Below are 19,985 nucleotides of genomic sequence, written 5' to 3' on the forward strand. Positions count from 1 at the left end.
TGGTACCCTTCGGCTAACTAGCCAATGATTAATTAAATCAGTTAAATTAAAAACAATGGCCCTTACAGGATCTTCAGCGGAAACCATTTCACAAGACATTTAATTGACTCCTGGTCATGTGCTCGCCTTGGGCACATCCTGCTAGAAGCACAATTTCGTAGAGACAAAGAGATCTCTAGAAACATTAATGTATATGAATAAAAGACAATCTCTTAAAATGTTAGAACTAAGGCAGATGTATCTTTGAATAATATGCCATAATGTTCCTCATATGCTGTTTATTCCAATCAACTAGGTTAATCAATGTGTTGTTTTAACCCTTATAACAGAGTAAAATAATCTGTATGTGTCTGAAATGTATGATGTCTGGTATTGAACGAAAGCTAGTGACATTTGCAATACGTTGGTGTAAATGAAAACCTAGTAGTACAAACAGTATCCATCTTGTAACGTTTGATGTAAGAGTTTCAATCTTGCAAGAATTCTACCACGTTAAATCTACATGCAGTCTGTTAATTATTGACCTTTCCTACGTCAGTACGGGGCGTGGCCCCGCCCTTCATGGCAGCTGCTCATTGGCAGACAGTGCCATGGGGACGAACCAGACCAGGTCACTTAAAAACGCCCTGCAACAAAGAAACTTTGCTTTTTGCATCAGCTAGCTTGCGCATGCTTTTGCTTTCTGCCCCCTTTCGCCTGCCCGGACACCGCGCCGCCACGCGATTGGGTCACTACGAACTTCCACGCAAACCTCTTAAGTTTCGGGACTCCCGAAGCTGCATGAACTTCCGCAAACCGACTCTCAGCAGTCTGTCACCTCGGTAACCCAGGACAACAGCCATTCACGAGCGTGTGAATCCCAAAGACGTAATCGAAGCGAGAAACCACCCAATCAGGAGCACCGTGTTTCCCCAAGGCCAGCCGGCGAGGGAGATTCGACTTCAGCAAAAAGGGCGCAAGTAACAAACTAATGTTGTCTCTTGCTGATCTTGTGCAGATTGATCTTAAGCAGTTAAAGATAAGCCATATCTCTGCTTTTGTGGTTTCTCAGGTGTTATTCTAAGATCTTGTAAGAAGTATTAGAATTAATTTGGGACGTTGTCAACTCATTCTGCATCCTCTGAACTGCCTCTGTGTGTATGTGTGAATGTGTGTGTGTGTGTGTGCGTTTGTTTGTTGTTTGCTTATTACGTAGTTAGTTTCATGTATCGTAGTGTAGCTCAATAAATCTTTGTACTCATTTTGTAAGAACTGTGTTCTTGTTTATGTGCTTCTAAGTCATTGCCTCGAGCTGTAGATCTTGTTACCTTGCTAAAAGATCATCCAATACTGTGTTATGTTATTATCGTTGGCCACGTAAATAATATTAACAAGATTGGTAAGATACAATGTCTTCTATTTGCGGGACAAATGGTAGATAAAGTGTGAATCTTTTGATCGGATTCAATCTGACTCATTTGAGTCAAATCAATGATTCGAATCTTTAGGATCCGATTCATTGAAATGAGCTAATTAATCCCTGATCGATATTAAAACGTAGGTTGATCCCCTACATATTAATGGTGGAGAATTTTTAGGCACAGCACGATCTGACTTTTAAGCACAAAAACATTTTTTATCTTTTCTATTTTGTCTGGAAGAATAGATCAGAGACAGAGAAACAAAGTTGTTGTGTTACTGTATGATTTATTGTGGTACCCAGTGTGTTGAAACGCACGAATGCGCAACTCGAGTGCTTTTGAGAAAGCGAACTGCAGTAAATAGTTATTTGTCCACGAGACAAAAACGATACGTCGCTGTAAAGCGCACGGATTGAGAAACAATAAGCGTGTTCCTTATTCTTTCTCCTATGAGGCCTTCACAGTTGATTTAAAGGTGCGTGTCCCAGCTTTAAAGACTAACTGTGCATTTCTCCCTGGTCAAATTAAGCACAGAGTAGCTAACTGTCTTTTTGCCATTTAATTCACTAACAACAGAGTTAGTGAACTCAGCGCGCCGCGCTCAAGAGAGCGGCAGAGCGTATTCTCACGGGAGAACTTATCTTGATCAAGTAAAGTGTGCGTGATTGAATCCACGCGTGTCTTTGACTGTGAATAGTCCTGACACAGAGCGCTAGGATCCGCCGAGATCTTAATAGTGCTATATTATGTTGAGCAGTGTGAAATGCGCCGCTATTTCACGTGATGCATGTAAATTTGTGTGCATAACCGCATATTAGTTCATTCTGTGTACGTCGTCATAGTAACAGCCTCCCGAAAGTCCTGGAAGACTTTTCAGAGTACTCTCAAGTGCGCATGCGCAGTCCTCCGCGCTTGCATCGGCTGTAGACATTAGCACAAGGCTAAGCTAACTGAAGCTCACGCTGTTGCATTGAAGTGTGTAGTATGGCTATGCCATTATAGCATTAAAGGCTAGTGTAGTAGCGCTCTTCTTGTGGTCTTGAATGCAGTGTGTTAAGTTGAAGTGACAACCTAATTCACGCTAGCGAGATTTTGAATCTTGATTTCTTACTCTTTATAGGCTATTTGCCTTATTTCTCATTTTTCTCCCTTTCTTGGAAAAGGCTTTGACTAATGCAGATTTAGTAAACCCCATTGTACGCGATCTCATCGCTAGTTTAATCACAATTGTCAAATGCTTTTCCTGTTTAACCTGGCCTGTTTTATAAATTCAAATGCTCATAAGTTGTTGGTTTATTAGCAATGAATTATAGTTTATGACTATAACATAATGCTTTTGATTGCTCAATCAAATTAATGCTTAAGGCTTAATTAATGATTAATGCTTTCCTCTTCTGAAACTTATCAACATTATAGGAACAACCATTTTCTATGACTGTTGATATTTGAAGTTGATTTATAAGCACAGTGTTTACGGATTAATTAAATTATAACATTTATTGTCCTAGGACTTTACAAACACAATCACTATTCTGAAATTTTAATTTCATTTAATAGTCCATTGATGCTTGGCTGCCCTATCTCAATAACAGTTATTGATTAATTTTAAATAAACACTTTTGATCAAATTTAATGACATCAGGAATACCACGCATTCCCTATCATCATTGATTTTGAAATTGATTTGTTCTCATAACTGATTTGCAGGAATGCTTGCTGATTAATTAATCATAATTGTGTTTATGACTTTAATGACAACCTCACTGAGTGTTAGTCTCAACCAACATTATTACTATTTGGAAATTTTAATTTCATTAATAGTTAATTGGTGTTTGGTTTCCCTTTTCTATTACAATTATTGATTTATTTAATTATAGCAACTCTTAATCAATGTTATTGATAAAAATCATATTTCTAAATCATTTAATGTCATTACTAATTTGAATTAGTTCTAAATTAATTTGCAATCAAGTTTTTTTTTCTTATTATTATCCTTTAGGTATTAAATTACCTCACAGGACAGTGCTCCCCTTGGTGTTTGGTTGATGCAATGAGACAGTGTTGCCTGTAGGTGGCTACAACTGAACTCTAGTCATCATTAAACCAAGCATAGCCGAGCAGTAGCCTTCAATTAGCCAAACCCAGAAGGAAATATAGGATTTTCCTGTCTACTTAGGCTAATTAGTTATCTTGATAACACTATAAACTAACTCCTTTTGATGTATTGACTCAACAGTGCCACCACTTTGTCAACTTTGTAATTTGAAAACTTGCTTCACTTTCTGTTGTTTCTTTTAACTGTCTTCTTCCGAGTTGACTACCGCTGCCCTTTTGAGATTGTACCTGTGTGAATCATGAAAGCAGAAAACGTTAGAAACATTTAACAGAAGTTGTGAAACTTAAACATTTCATGTTATAATTATCTGACTCTCTACCCTTTCTCGCCATAGGACGCTACCTGATTAAGGACGAAACGAGTCAACCAGAAGACAGGTGTTTTCAAATTTGATTTTAGATTCACATTAAAAGTGGTCTACTTGGTGTATGGTGTCAATCCTAATGAGTAAGAAACCAATACTGTCATTGTTATTGTACTTTCTTTCACAGCGGAGGAAATTTAATAACAATCACAGTCCTGGTGTTTAGAGCTCCCCATTTCCAACTTCCGGCCGAGAAGCATCCTTTCACATGCTTGACAGCTAAAGGAATTGTTCTCACTAGGAACCTGGAAGCAGCCAATTATCACTCTACTCCTTGTCAGTCTTCTTCTCTTCCCCTGTTCTCTAACTGTGTGTGTTTACTGACTGTCCCCACAGAGACTACAAGTTAGATGAACGCCCCCTAGAGGATCACAGTCACAGAGAACAACACCCACCTGTTTATTCGTCACTCAACAGTAGCTCACACCTGACATTACACCCTGACACTTTTTGTTTGCCATTTGTTTTGTTTTCTTTTGTCCTCTCTCTCTCTCCCCTCTAGGTCTGTGTCAGTGTCGGTTATAGGTCTTCCCCCTCACCACCGCAAACATGGCTCGCCCTAAAGACCCTGTTCGCCACTGGAAGGACCTAGAAGCATGGCTAAGTGTTGCAACGGACAGCCTCCTCCCTAAGGCCGCCGAAACGCTACAGCATCTGACACAGGACCAGCTGGATGAGAACCTGAACAGCCTTATGAAGCAAGACCCGAGCAAAAGCTACAATCACAAAGACCTAGCCAAGATCACAGGTACTTTGAGTCACGTCCTCATCGCCACCCTTAAGCTGAGTGACTGGCATTCCGCCCAGCTCCAGCACAAGCTGACGCATGTGCAGACCCGCATCAACCAGCTAGAACTGGAGGCTCAGGAACGACCGGAACAGCCAGATGAGACTGATCAAACTGCCAAAGAGGAGATCGATAAACTTCAAGAGACTCTTGCCGCCACCACCCAAGAAATGGAGCAAGCCAAAGCCGACCAGGCTGACGTCGCTAACAAGCTTGAGTATGTTGAACAGCTACTGGAAGAGGTAAATGCTGACTCTAAAGACAAGGACAGCAGAATCAAAGCCCTCGAAACTCACCTGAGTGAAGCTAGACATGAGGTCAGACGACTAACGCAGCAGCTGGACTACATCAAAGAAGAGTCCAACAGCACTAAAGATGAACTCAAGCATGCATATGAACTGACACACAATGAGAAAGCTGAGGGGTCACTGCCAAAACCCTCACCATCTCCTTCTGTTCCAGACAACCACGTATCACCATTTGGCCTGGACCTCAGAGACCTTGACAAGCTAGTCAAGAACCTGGGCAAGTTCACGCCGAATTTGCCAGGTAGCCAAGATGTTCACGCCTATCTGCAAGACATTGACTTCCACCTGGAAATGAGACCCAATGTCACTAACAAAGATAGACTGTATTTGCTCCGAGCAACCTCCAGCCCTGAAGTGCGCAGCTTCCTGGACCGTCAGCCAGCTCACACAAAGACTGACTACCTCCTGCTCCGAGAAGCCCTCATCAGAGAGTTTGATGACATTGAGTCTGAACAAGGACTTGTAGCTGCCCTGGAGACAAAGCAAGGTCGCCATGAGTCTTCTCAAGCCTACTACAGCAGACTCAGACGAGCCTACTTCGGCACCCGCAATGAACCTGAGATGGAAGAGGACCTGAACTTCAAAATCCTCTTCCTGAGAAACCTCCATCCTGGGGTAAGCCACCATCTTGGGGTTCTTGCATGCCCCCACACCATGAACACTCAGCAATTACGAGATTTGGCACACAAAGCCTACGTCAAACAAAAGACGGCTTCAGAGAAGAGTGCCAAAATCCCTGCTGTTTATGACTTCAACACTCAAAGTCAAGATCTGGCCCTTGAGGGTGCCCAAGGCCCAGACAATGCTAGACTACCTCCCAGTGAGTGGAATGTGTCGTCTTACAACAGACAACGAGACTGTCACGCTGATACCAGACCCAAACAGTGGAACCGTCGCTGGAAAGGACTGTCTGGACGACAACACTCACCTGAACGTCACCGGGAGAGACCGTGGAACAGGTCCACCTCATTTGTAAACCAAAGGGGGACAAGCTCGTGGGAATCAAGTGGTACTTCCAAGGTAAAGCAACCCCACCTTGATGCAACCAGCCCAAGAGGTCAACGAAAGAACTCACAAAGATTCCACGCTGATCAAGCTCCAACTGAATCCCCACAAGGGACAACATCACCATGTTTTGACCCTCAAGAACTGATGAAAATGATCCTGAAAGAGTTCTTCCAACGAAGGGAAGCGGATCGGAAGTGGCAAAGGAAAGGAAAACCTGATTCTGCCTGACAAGCAACGACCTCACTAAACAGCACCTCTTCACCTCACTTACAGAGAACTGTAAGCACCATAACTTCAAAGACTCAATAGACTGTACCTGAACACCAGAGTTAGACGCTAACTCAACACCTGATGCCTCAGGTCACCACTGCATCACACAACCACTTGTGGATGAAACCCTTCCAATTCCTAAGAGTGCTGTCTTGATCGTTTGCCACACAGCTGAACTCAGAATCAATCCAAATCCTACCTGTCCCATGTCAACTCCAGTCCCTCAACTCCAAGTGACCAGAAAGGGGGAGGAACCAACCTGCTGACACAGACCCACTATCCTAAACTCTTATTTTAATGCTAACCTGTTTTTGTCATTTGTGCCATTTTAGGAAGACACCTAGCCCTAGCTATGTTTCCTAAACCCAATACATGCACTCTCCCCTCCACTGCACTACTAGGACCAATCTCTAGTAGAGAGGAGCTATTACATATGTGACATTTGTTTGCCTTAACCTCACTCAATGTCCTTATGTCTCAGTGTTCTTTTCTTTCTCTTTCTCTCTGTCTTTTAATTTCTCTTGCCTCATCAGGGAACCCCCACAGATGATGTTTAAGTCCAGAGCTCAGAATTAGGATTGACTCCTTTCACCAAGCCTCACGGATCAATGCCTTAAAGGTGTGATCGCTGTATTGGTAATTTAACGTTGTAGCACCTGTCTGACGACACGTTTTAGGCAAAAATTCAAAAGATTCGTTTTCCACATTTCTTCATCTTCAATCCAGAACCGAAAAAGGGATTGAGGGTAAAGAATGAAATTTATTGGTTTGACTCTCGTCAAAATAGCATTGTAGGGTATACGTTGACTTTGACACTTGCCCTCTTCCTCCACGAGCGAGTAAAGGCCATCCAAAAGTTGTTCAAATGTGCACGCCCCACATCTCGCGCATGCTTAGATGCGATAACGCTGACCAAAAATTAAATTCTTTACTGATTGAGATAATGCCTATACAACTTCGTTGAACCTTCAATACCTCGGTTAGTCTTAAAAGCCTAAATTCTGATCATACTAAACTATGCTCTTCTACACCTTGAGCATTGCTAACCCGAGCACTCCAAAGTTCCTAAACCCTGCACCAAGATTCAGTTAGTGATGATGTTGTTTGTGTCTTGTGTTTGCCTGTTCTCTCTGCTTCTGCCTGTTTGTTCCAGTGCCTGCCAATGTTCACACCGGGAACATCACCAGACAAAGGGGGACTGTAGGAACTCATCGGCATTTTTCAGTGGTCAACACAAGTTGAATCTGAAATCTTGGGCATCTCCAATGGTCTCATTCATTGAACTAGCTTGAGGGCTTATACCATCAGGATAACAGAGCGCCAATTGATTTCGGGCTCCTCTGACCAGTACTTCTCCGCAGATGTTCTGGTACCCTTCGGCTAACTAGCCAATGATTAATTAAATCAGTTAAATTAAAAACAATGCCCCTTACAGGATCTTCAGCGGAAACCATTTCACAAGACTTTTAATTGACTCCTGGTCATGTGCTCGCCTTGGGCACATCCTGCTAGAAGCACAATTTCGTAGAGACAAAGAGATCTCTAGAAACATTAATGTATATGAATAAAAGACAATCTCTTAAAATGTTAGAACTAAGGCAGATGTATCTTTGAATAATATGCCATAATGTTCCTCATATGCTGTTTATTCCAATCAACTAGGTTAATCAATGTGTTGTTTTAACCCTTATAACAGAGTAAAATAATCTGTATGTGTCTGAAATGTATGATGTCTGGTATTGAACGAAAGCTAGTGACATTTGCAATACGTTGGTGTAAATGAAAACCTAGTAGTACAAACAGTATCCATCTTGTAACGTTTGATGTAAGAGTTTCAATCTTGCAAGAATTCTACCACGTTAAATCTACATGCAGTCTGTTAATTATTGACCTTTCCTACGTCAGTACGGGGCGTGGCCCCGCCCTTCATGGCAGCTGCTCATTGGCAGACAGTGCCATGGGGACGAACCAGACCAGGTCACTTAAAAACGCCCTGCAACAAAGAAACTTTGCTTTTTGCATCAGCTAGCTTGCGCATGCTTTTGCTTTCTGCCCCCTTTCGCCTGCCCGGACACCGCGCCGCCACGCGATTGGGTCACTACGAACTTCCACGCAAACCTCTTAAGTTTCGGGACTCCCGAAGCTGCATGAACTTCCGCAAACCGACTCTCAGCAGTCTGTCACCTCGGTAACCCAGGACAACAGCCATTCACGAGCGTGTGAATCCCAAAGACGTAATCGAAGCGAGAAACCACCCAATCAGGAGCACCGTGTTTCCCCAAGGCCAGCCGGCGAGGGAGATTCGACTTCAGCAAAAAGGGCGCAAGTAACAAACTAATGTTGTCTCTTGCTGATCTTGTGCAGATTGATCTTAAGCAGTTAAAGATAAGCCATATCTCTGCTTTTGTGGTTTCTCAGGTGTTATTCTAAGATCTTGTAAGAAGTATTAGAATTAATTTGGGACGTTGTCAACTCATTCTGCATCCTCTGAACTGCCTCTGTGTGTATGTGTGAATGTGTGTGTGTGTGTGCGTTTGTTTGTTGTTTGCTTATTACGTAGTTAGTTTCATGTATCGTAGTGTAGCTCAATAAATCTTTGTACTCATTTTGTAAGAACTGTGTTCTTGTTTATGTGCTTCTAAGTCATTGCCTCGAGCTGTAGATCTTGTTACCTTGCTAAAAGATCATCCAATACTGTGTTATGTTATTATCGTTGGCCACGTAAATAATATTAACAAGATTGGTAAGATACGATGTCTTCTATTTGCGGGACAAATGGTAGATAAAGTGTGAATCTTTTGATCGGATTCAATCTGACTCATTTGAGTCAAATCAATGATTCGAATCTTTAGGATCCGATTCATTGAAATGAGCTAATTAATCCCTGATCGATATTAAAACGTAGGTTGATCCCCTACACTTAAGTGCTGGAATGGCTGCACGTTTTTCTATAGTGATTTGGTTTCCGCTCCCATAGACATCCATCTTTTCACTGACGCTGCCCCCTGAGTAGGTTTCGGAGGATATTATCAGAGCCGTTGGTTCGCTTCTCCATGGCCCCCGCAAATGCTAGAAATCCCTTTGCCCTCTTAATCATCAGCTCTTTTCGAATTATACCCCCTAGTGGCCGCTACTATCATGTGGGGTGACGAATGGTCTGCTTCTAGCATTCTAATTCATAGTGATAACGAAGCAGTTGTACAATGTGTTAACAAAGGATGTTCTCATTCCCCTACTTCAATGCCTTACATTTATCGTCTAGTTTGGACATCTGCTAAAAAACAGTTCATTATAACTGCAAAACATGTACCTGGTTTCAAAAATCAAATTGCTGACTCTCTTTCTCATTTTTCTTTCCAGAGATTTCGGCAGTTGGCCCCAGAAGCGGATCCTTATCCTACACCCATCCCTCCATATTCAAAGATGATATTGCCCTCAATCACCCTATGCACAACTTACACCAAGCATCCATCTCCCTCATTTAAGAAGCAGTAGCCCCTTGAACTCTTCAGTCTTACCTCCCAGCATGGAATGCATTAAAACATTTCCACACCCAATACAACACACCTTTTCCCAATTTTTCCCTCCTCACCATCACATCCTTTATCACATACCTACACACTTCCAAAAACATTCAAGCTAGCACCATTAAGAGTTACTTAAGCGGGATTAATTTCTTTCATAAATTGAAATACGCCTCCCCAGCAGACTCTGTTTCCAACTCCCAAACAGGCTTTCTTATTAAAGGCATCCTGAAAGTACATCCCTCCTCCCCAGACCCTAGGCTACCCATTACACAAAGAGTCCTCTCCAAATGCATTTCCACTTTCCGCAAAGGTTACATTTCCACAAATACAGACCTCACTCTTGACGTCATGTTTAATCTGTCTTTTTTTTTTATTTCTTAGATGCTCTGAAATTAACATAGTTTCCAAATTTAATCCAAACATTCACCCTACCATCTCAGAACTTACTTTGTTAGATGAGAGAACTTTTTCCTTCCTCATTAAACAAAGTAAAACAGACCAGGCACGCAAGGGTCATTTCATCTATATATTCAACCTCCCCTCACCCACACTTTCATTTCAAACGCATGTACACAGATATATATTTATAATAGCGCTGTCACTCCCCGCACCATCTCCTCACGGAGTGTTCCTCGAGCACCTAACTCATATCATCACCCTCTAACAGGAGTCTTCACCGGCCAAATACTCCTGCTAGAGAAGGCCAGCTTGCCCTGTTCCCCGGGCGCCGACCCACACAGTATATATAGCGCTGTCACTCCCCGCTCTATCTCCAGTCGGAGTGTTCCTCAACCATCGACTCCAGCAGGAGTCTTGCCAAACTTGCTGCTCACCCTCTAACAGAAATCTCCACCGCCTAAATCACTCTTCACGATTTCTGCTTGAGACGGCAAAGTAAAATAATTGCTGCCCCCAACTCTGGCTGCGCCTATTCTGACTCAAAGGAGTCTCCAGATCACCCCCTCCAAGCCTTAGATTACCCATATATATATAATATACATATATATTTATATATAGCGCTGTCACTTCCCAGCTCTATCTCTGTTTGGAGTGTTCCTCGAACATTTTTTCTTGACTCTTAATGAGCCAACCCCGCCCACCCCTTCTGGCCCCCCTTTACTAATCTCCCCAAGCCCCTCCCCAGCTCAGGCTCCAACAAGAGTCTGTTTCAAACTTTGCTCCATCTGGAGCCCCCTACTCTTTCTTTCTTTCCTTAATCACTATATCCAGCAGCCGGATATAGTAAAAAACTTTCTAGCTTTTTGGGGGGAATTCTTCGAAATACTCGGCTGCTGTCCTGAGTTAAAAGCATTTTTAGGGGAACTATCGAGACCTACCTAATCTTGGATCATCTGATATGCTTATTGACCAGGCGGGAGCCCTAGGCTCAAATATCTCCGAGCTCAGGGTTCTCTCCCGGGACAGCATGCCAAACCTGATATAAATGCTAAGCTTTTCTAAGTGGGAACACTTGAAGTGAAGTTTCACAAACTAATTTCGAGAGAAGCACATGATATGATTGAGCACAGCTGGCCACTCATTTGTAATCAGTAATAATCCAATCCGAGTGATCCTAGCTTACTATAAATGGATCACTATCTGGCTTTTTCCCTATATTAATTTCGGAAAAATCCCCCCTACCACCCCTTCTCCTCCTTTTTATCTCATTTCTAAAGGGGGAACTATCGAGACCTACCTGATCTTGGATCCTCTGATATGCTTAATGACCGGGCAGGAGCCCTGGGCTCAAATATCTCCGAGCTCAGAGTTCTCTCCCGGGACAGCATGCCAAACCTGCTATAAATGTTAAGGATATCTAAGTGGGAACTTTTGAAACATAATTTGGGAAAATATATAAAAAAGGAAAAAAAAAATTCAAAGGGGGGCTAATTATTCTAACTTCAACTGTATATATATATATATATATATATATATATATATATATATATATATATATATATATATATATATATACACAATGAATCAGGAAAAGTCAGCAAAGACACCAAAAAAGTTAAGAAAATAAATTAAATCCTACTTCCAACTATTAAGAAAAAATCCAAAATCTGACGATAGTTATTAAATGGAATAAAGACATGAAAGATGGAGTTATATTTCAAATTCAATGTTATCAGAGAGCAGCTCAAAAAAACTCGACTACTCCATACTTTCTGTACATGCGCCCCCTAAATTAATTTTTCATTTAAATAGCTAAAATTACAAGTTTCAGTCTTTTAAAAGTGATTAATCGTGATTAATAAAAAAAAAGTGATTAAGTAGTTAATCTTTTTTAATAGATTGACAGCACTAAAATATATATATATATATATATATATATATATATATATATATATATATATATATATATATATATATATATATATATGTATAATTAGCGCTCAACGCATGCGTTTAATTTGAAATAATTAACGCGTTTTTTTAACGCAATTAACGCATTTTTTTTTTCTTGTTGTGGCCAGGGGCAGACGCCGGGCAGTTTCCTGCTGTTTCGACGTACTTTTTGGGCCGGGCTGATCATCTTTCTTATGATCTGATTGGCCCATAAAACACTTAGCAGACTGTCATGTTTTTCTGCCTCAGTGATTGACGGTGCTGTGAGCTGTCACGCTCTGAAAGTAAGATGCTTCTTTTCCGGACAGAGCAGCCGTGTGACATAATCTGCAGCCCATTGGTTCTTTTCTTTATTGACATTGGGTTGACCCAATCACAAACTTCCATGTTGGGCTCTGTGTAACGTAGGTGTGTATTTGTCAAAATAGCTGAGAGTCACGCCTCTTTTTTACGCGCGGGTTCGCGCCGCGGGAGAGCAGGCTTTTGCATCTGCACTCTGCAGTGGGGCACATATCAACATATTCCTGTCTATTCTATCTAGTTACCAATCTGTCCATATAAATATACTTTTTTAAAACTTTTAATCTGCACCACGGCCCCCTGCAAATTCCTATGCTGTTTCCTTAGGCTGCAAGTCTTTATTTTACAAATTATAAAGAATGTTTGCTTCTCACGCTCTATTATGAGGTGTCAGTCATGTATTTTAAGATGCACTCGGTCAGAAGACAATCGCATAAGATATCATGACATTTGTGTTTTTGCTCCTCAGCAAAAAAAGAGTGCGATTAATTAGTTAATTTTTTTAATCAATTGACAGCACTAATATATATATATATATATATATATATATATATATATATATATATATATATATATATATATATATATATATATATATATATATATATATATATATATATATATATGCGCGAGGCAGTGGCGCAGTAGGTAGTGCTGTCGCCTCACAGCAAGAAGGTCGCTGGGTCACTGGTTCGAACCTCAGTTCAGTTGGCTTTCCTGTGTGGAGTTTGCATGTTCTTCCTGCGTTCACGTGGGTTTCCTCCGGGTACTCCGGTTTCCCCCACAGTCCAAAGACATGCGGTACAGGTGAATTAGGTAGGCTAAATTGTCTGTGGTGTGTGAATGTGTGTGTGTGTGTGGATGTTTCCCAGAGATGGTTTGTGGCTGGAAGGGCATCCGCTGCGTAAAAACTTGCTGGATAGGTTGGTGGTTCATTCTGCCGTGGCAACCCCAGATTAATAAAGGGACTAAGCTGACAAGAAAATAAATGAATGAATGAATGAATATATATATATATATATATATATATATATATATATATATATATATATATATATATAAAATGCATAGAATGTTTGATTAAAAAACAAAAATATTGTTTTACAACCTCAAATGATCAAATTTATTTAACTTTAATCCACTCCTACTTGATCTGTCTTGACCCAATGAGGTTATTTGTTTTGCCCTCGATCATTCAACCAAAAAAAAAAAAAAAAAAGCTGTGTCTATTAAGGCACAAATGCAGCATCTGATTATTTGCATTTGATATTTACTGTGGGTCTAGTCCTTTAAGATGCTTCTGTTTATTTATATATTGCTGCTTTTCCACCAGCTTCATACAAAAGCAGGAAACACCCAGTGCCGGATAATGGGAGACTCTACTTACCCTCTGATTTCAAAGAATGGAGACATAACCATTGGAGCACTTTTTCCAATACACAGCACAGAGACTTTAACTTCTTTAAAATTTACTCGAAAACCTCAGCCTATATCATGTTCAAGGTTTGTTAATTGCATATACTGATCACTAAATTAAATAACATGCTAATGTTGAAAGAATATGCATGTGTGTGTGTGTGTTTATGTTTAAGCATGGATATATACAACTGAACAAGCAGTTAATTTTGTTAATGTCTGATTAATGCTTAATTTCACAGTGTAAATCTAAGAGATTTTCGACTGGCAGAGATTATGATCTTTGCAATTGAGGAGATTAACAAAAGTGAAAGTTTGCTCCCAAATGTAACTATCGGTTATCAAGTCTATGATACATGTGGTTCAAGACTGTCTACCATGAGTGCAATTATGGGATTAATGAATAGTCAGGGATTTGATGCTGAAGATGGATGCAAAGGGCAAACTCCAATACAAGCTATTATAGGAGATTCAGAGTCCTCTGCCACAGTGATTCTCACCAGAACTACAGGACCTTTTAAAATTCCAGTGGTAAATAGCAATACCAGAAATGTTTGACACAATTACTGATGACTGTTTCACTCTTGCTGTTGTGGTTTTTAATCCCCACAGATAAGTCATTCAGCTTCATGTGAATGCCTAAGTAATAGGAATGATTACCCTTCATTCTTCAGGACTACTGCTAGTGATTACCATCAGAGTAGAGCCTTAGTGCATATAGTCAAGCACTTAGGATGGACTTGGTTGGGTGCTGTAAGCAGTGACAATGACTATGGAAACTATGGAATGTCCATATTTCAGAAAATTGCCCAGGAAGAAGGGATTTGCATGGAATACTCTGTAAAATTTTATCGAACAGAACAAGAAAAACTTCAGAAAGTGGTAGAGACAATGAAAAAAGGCACTGCAAAAGTGATTGTAGCATTTGTTTCATTTCTTGAAATGGGCTTACTTATTGATCAATTAAGTGTTCAGAACATTACAGGCCTTCAAATGATTGGTGTGAAATCATGGATAACTTCAGAGAATTATATCACTCCAAAAAGTTTTCATGTGCTGGGAGGGTCACTGGGGTTTGCTATGAGAAAAATGTATATTGAAGGGTTTTCGGATTTTGCATTAAAAACATTTTGGGAAAAACACTTCCAATGCTCACAAACCAAGCCAAATGCTTCTAATTATGCATCAAGTTGTAGCAGATATAATGATTTACTCATGCTGAAAAATTACAAGGAAGATGTGACTGAACACAGATATTCAAGCAACGTCTATGAAGCAGTTTACGCAGTAGCTTATTCATTGCATAGTCTACTAAAGTGCAAAGAACGAGTAAAGTGTGAGAAAGGCATGACAATACAACCACAGCAGGTAAGGATAAAACCAAGAAAAGCAGAAACTGAAATATTATTGTGTTAAAATGTCTCAAAAACAATTTAACATATTATATTTACTCGTTTTCATTAGGTAGTTGAGGCTCTGAAGAAAGTAAATTTCTCTGTAAAGTTTGGAGATCGTGTGTGGTTTGACAGTACTGGTTCCACAGTAGCCCAATATGAAGTTGTGAATTGGCAACGCATCTCTGATGAATCATTCCAGTTTAAAACTGTGGGATACTATGATGCCTCATTGCCCCCTAACCAGCGTTTTTTGCTCAATACTGAAAATATAATCTGGGCTGGAGGAATGTTGGAGGTAAATAGCCTGCTTAGAGAACAGTGTTAGTTTAAAATGAGCAAAGAAAACTTAAAATAAACAAACATGTTTCCATTTCAGAAGCCAAGATCTGTGTGCAGCGAGAGCTGTCCTCCAGGCACTAGGAAAGCTTCACAGAAAGGAAGACCTGCCTGCTGTTATGACTGTATTCCATGTGCAGAAGGCGAAATCAGTACTGATACAGGTAGTCTGCTTCTTTTCCTACTTATGTTTTACATTTATAGTACACAACTTTTCTTCAATGCTAACATTTATAACTTCCTTTCTAGATTCAAATAACTGCAAGCAGTGTCCAGGGGAATACTGGTCTAATGATAAAAAAAATAAATGTGTGCTAAAGGCTGTAGAGTTTCTATCATTTACAGAAGTTATGGGTGTATTGTTACTTTTTGTTTCACTGTTTGGAGTAGGATTAACAACACTGGTGGCCATTCTGTTTTACAACAAGAAGGATACTCCCATAGTAAGAGCCAACAACTCGGAGTTGAGCTTCCTGCTGCTCTTCTCATTGATTCTGTGTTTCCTCTGTTCAATTACTTTCATTGGTCGCCCCACTGAGTGGTCCTGTATGTTGCGTCACACAGCATTTGGGATCACATTTGTCCTCTGTATCTCGTGTGTTCTGGGAAAAACAATAGTTGTGTTAATGGCCTTCAAGGCTACACATCCAGGAAGTAATGTCATGAAATGGTTTGGGCCTGTACAACAAAGACTCAGTGTTCTTGTCTTTACATTTATACAGGTAATTATCTGTGTGCTTTGGCTAACTATATCACCTCCATTTCCCTACAGAAATATGAAATATTATAAAGAAAAGATCATTCTTGAGTGTAGTCTGGGTTCCATTGTAGGTTTCTGGGCTGTGCTTGGTTATATAGGCCTACTGGCTGCCTTGTGCTTCATTCTAGCTTTTCTAGCTCGGAAGCTGCCTGATAACTTTAATGAAGCCAAATTCATCACATTCAGTATGCTCATATTCTGTGCTGTATGGATCACATTTATCCCAGCTTATTTCAGTTCTCCTGGTAAATTAACGGTAGCTGTGGAAATATTTGCCATTTTGGCATCAAGCATTGGTTTACTATTTTGCATTTTTGCTCCTAAATGTTATATTATTTTGTGTAAGCCTGAACAAAATACAAAGCAACACATAATGGGAAAAAACAACTAAATGCTACAACTATTCCAATGTTACAGTGTTTTAATGTTGTTTGATTGCTTGGTGAGATAAATAAAGAATTCTAAACCTTTCCACCTTTAGCCATGTTGTATTATTCCATATTAATTTATTTTTACATACACACACACACACACACACACACACACACACACACACACACACACACACACACACACACAGAGAGAGAGAGAGAGAGAGAGAGAGAGAGAGAGAGAGAGAGAGAAATGGAGAGAGAGTAAAAATGTAATGTTATACATTACTGGTTACTGTCCTTTTACTTTAAGTTGTTACATTTACAATTGTACTATCTCTAAAATGTAATGTGTTACAATACTTTTGTATTACTTTTATTTTACAGTTACCAAAATAACCCTAGAAGTAATTGTAATTCTGCTTTTGTGCTTTTGTTTCAAAAGATGTTCATACTCAAGCGGTTGCAACCCTTGATAAGTTTATTTTAACATGTAATCATTGACTATCATAGTAGGAAACGCTCTGGTTACTAAATGCTATTGGTGGATTTGAACTATAAATCCACGAATGGGAGGTTTCGGTTCAGAAAGCCAATTGTCTGAAAGAGTATAAAACGGGCCAATGAAATGCCAATGAATTGGCAGCGTAAGCTTGCGGACCTGCAACTTATTGCCAATTATCTCCTCATATAAGCACAGGTGGAGCAAGCACACCTAAGGGGATTGCACCGTGGCTGAATAAGCATATGGGATCGCCTAGTGGGGATCACGCATAGCGCGCACCTATACCCAAAACGCGGGCTGACCAGCGGGCAGACCTACAACGTAGTGGGCCATCAAGTGAATCCTCCGCTGAGTCAGTGCTGGGGGCCTTGGAGGAATCTGCAGGGCTCACCTGACGGGGAACTTTACTGACAGATAAAAAGTTGCACGTATCTCCGTGTTAGGGAGAATGGCGCAGCAAGCGTGTTTCAACACCAAACCGAATTGTTTCCTCAATCACCAAGGGTTACCTAATACCCTTGAGGAAACCGGCTCCTCTCGCAGATTGTAAATCCTTGCAAATGTATTAGGTGTCGCCCAGCCCGCAGCTCTACAGATGTCTGTTAGAAAGGCGCCGCGTGCACGCGCCCAAGAGGATGCGAAGCTCAGAGTGGAGTGTGCACGCACTCTCTGGGGACACGGCTCACCTTGGCTTTGATAAGCGAGAGAGATAGCATGCACTAACCAATGGGCCAACTCTGTTTCGATACGGCACTTCCCTGCTGCCGACCGCATAACAGACGAAGAGCTGCTCAGATGATCTAAGCTCTGAGTGTGGTCCAGATAAAACGCAAAGCGTTAACTGGATAAGTCAGGCTGGGTCTGCCTCCTCCGGGGGCAGTGCTTGCAGCCTCACTACCTGGTATTAAAACGGAGTGGTAGGAACCTTGGCACATATCCTGGGCGGGGTCTCAGGAACGTGAGAGTAAGCCAGCCCGAATTACAGGCACGAGTCACTGACCAAAATTCCTGGACCCTCTAATCTATATTAACGTGACCAGCAGAGCTGTCTTCAGGGACAGAAATCTTAAAGATACTGAGTCGAGAATCGAAGGGATCTGACGCAGGCTCGTGTGAACAAGGACAAGATCCTAAGAGGGCATGAGAGAGGGGCGGGGTGGATTAGTTCGCCTAGCGCCTCTGAGGGACCGGATGATGAGGTTATGCGTTCCCACGGTGCTGCCAGCCACCGCGTCATAAGAGAGGAGATGGCAGCCACGTAACCTTGAGTGTGGAGGGCTACAGCCTGCTCTCCAGCTTCTCTTGGCGTAAGAAAGCACAACGCTGATCTGGCAATTTTCGGGGGTCTTCTCAGCAAGAGACGCATCATTCAGTGAATAGACTCCACTTCAGGGCATAGGCGAACACGAGGAGGGGGCTCTAGCCCGAGTGACGGTATTAACCACCGCAATCGGTAGGTTACCTAAGTCTTCCTCGCGTCTAAGGACCACCCGTGGAGGTACCAAAGATGGGAGCGAGGGTGCCAGATTGTGCCTGTCCCTGAGAGAGTAGGTGCTCTCTCAAAGGGATCTGCCAGGGGAGGGCCATCGCGAGGAGGGAGAGCTCAGACATCCAGGTCCGGTTGGGCCAGAGGGGCGCAACCAGCAACCTGTTCCTCGTCCTCCCTGATCTTGCACAGTAACTGCACGAGCAGGGTCACTGGGGAAAACGCGTATTGCGCATGCCCCGAGGCCAGCTGAGAGCCAGTGCATCCGTGCTGAGAGAGCCCTCGGTCAGGGAAAAGAACAACTGGCAATGAGCGTTCTCGAGGTAAGCAAACAGAACTATCTGGGCTTCCCCGAATCGCGCCCATATCAGCTGAACAGACTCGGGGTGGAGTGTCCATTCTCCAGGACGTAAGGCTGCCGTGAGAGCGCATCGGCTGCACGGTTGAGCTTGCCTGAAATGTGAATGGCGCACAGCGATTTCAGCCGCGGGTGACTCCAGAGGAGCAGACTGCGGGTGAGCTGAGAAATGCGGCGAGAGCGAATACCCCCCATGCGGTTGGTAAACGCCACCGCCGCCGTGCTGTCCATCCTGACCAGCACGTGTTGCTGCTCCAGCACCTGAAAAAAACAGTGGAGAGCAAGGAACACTGCCAACAGCTCCAGGCAATATGCCAATGCAACTGAGTTCCTTTCCACAGGCCCGCAGCTGCATGCCCGCAACGCACAGCCCCCCAGCCCGTGCTGGAAGCATCTGTTGAACAACAACATGACTGGACGCCTGTCCTAGAGGCACTCCGGCCTGTAGGAACGAGGGGTCGTTCCAAGGGCTGAGGGCGCGGCGACACAGTGCAGTACAGAGACTCGGTGTGCGCGCGTGTCATGCGCGTCTGGGGACTCGATCGTATGCCAGTGCTGGAGTGGTCTCATATGGAGTAATCCGAGCGACGTGAAGCGGCTGCGGATGCCATATGCCCCAGGAGCCTCTGAAATAATTTCAGTGGGACCACTATTTTGCTGCCGAGCTCTCTCAGACAGTTCAGCATCAGCTGTGCGCGCTCTCCGGTCCAGCTCCAGCCCGAGAAAAGAGATCGTCTGCATGGGGGCGAGTTTTCTCCTTTTTCGGTTGACCTGAAGCCCCAACAGGTGGAGGTGCCGGAGCACCTTGTCTCTGTGCATAATCAATTGCTCAGAGATTGGGCTAAAATCAGCCAGTGACCGAGATAATTGAGTATGCGGATGCCCCCAAGCCGAAGGGGTGCTAAGGCACCCTCCGCAAGCTTG

General features: G+C 42.3%; 1 protein-coding gene and 1 long non-coding RNA gene across 2 annotated transcripts in view; one reads left to right on the top strand and one right to left on the bottom strand.

Moving 5' to 3' along the window:
* Window positions 1-19,985, bottom strand: part of LOC147832882 (uncharacterized) — a 67,347-nt gene that overhangs the window by 25,851 nt on the left and 21,511 nt on the right. The gene's annotated exons all lie outside the window — the stretch shown is intronic.
* On the top strand, window positions 13,727-16,732 carry olfcg4 (olfactory receptor C family, g4). The gene is made up of 6 exons (NM_001128562.1): window positions 13,727-13,935; window positions 14,091-14,379; window positions 14,461-15,216; window positions 15,313-15,540; window positions 15,622-15,745; window positions 15,831-16,732. Exons 1-6 carry the CDS (start codon window positions 13,727-13,729, stop codon window positions 16,730-16,732), a joined length of 2,508 nt encoding a protein of 835 aa, NP_001122034.1.

The sequence above is a fragment of the Danio rerio genome, chromosome 18 (genome assembly GCF_052040795.2).
Source record: "Danio rerio strain M-AB ecotype USA chromosome 18, GRCz13ab, whole genome shotgun sequence".
Lineage (NCBI taxonomy): Eukaryota > Metazoa > Chordata > Actinopteri > Cypriniformes > Danionidae > Danio > Danio rerio.

Coding starts and splice junctions, on each gene's coding strand:
- olfcg4 (NM_001128562.1), top strand. CDS start 13,727: ATGCTTCTGTTTATTTATATATTGCTGCTTTTCCACCAGCTTCATACA. Junction 13,936..14,090: donor CAGCCTATATCATGTTCAAG/GTTTGTTAATTG, acceptor TTAATTTCACAG/TGTAAATCTAAGAGATTTTC. Junction 14,380..14,460: donor GACCTTTTAAAATTCCAGTG/GTAAATAGCAAT, acceptor TAATCCCCACAG/ATAAGTCATTCAGCTTCATG.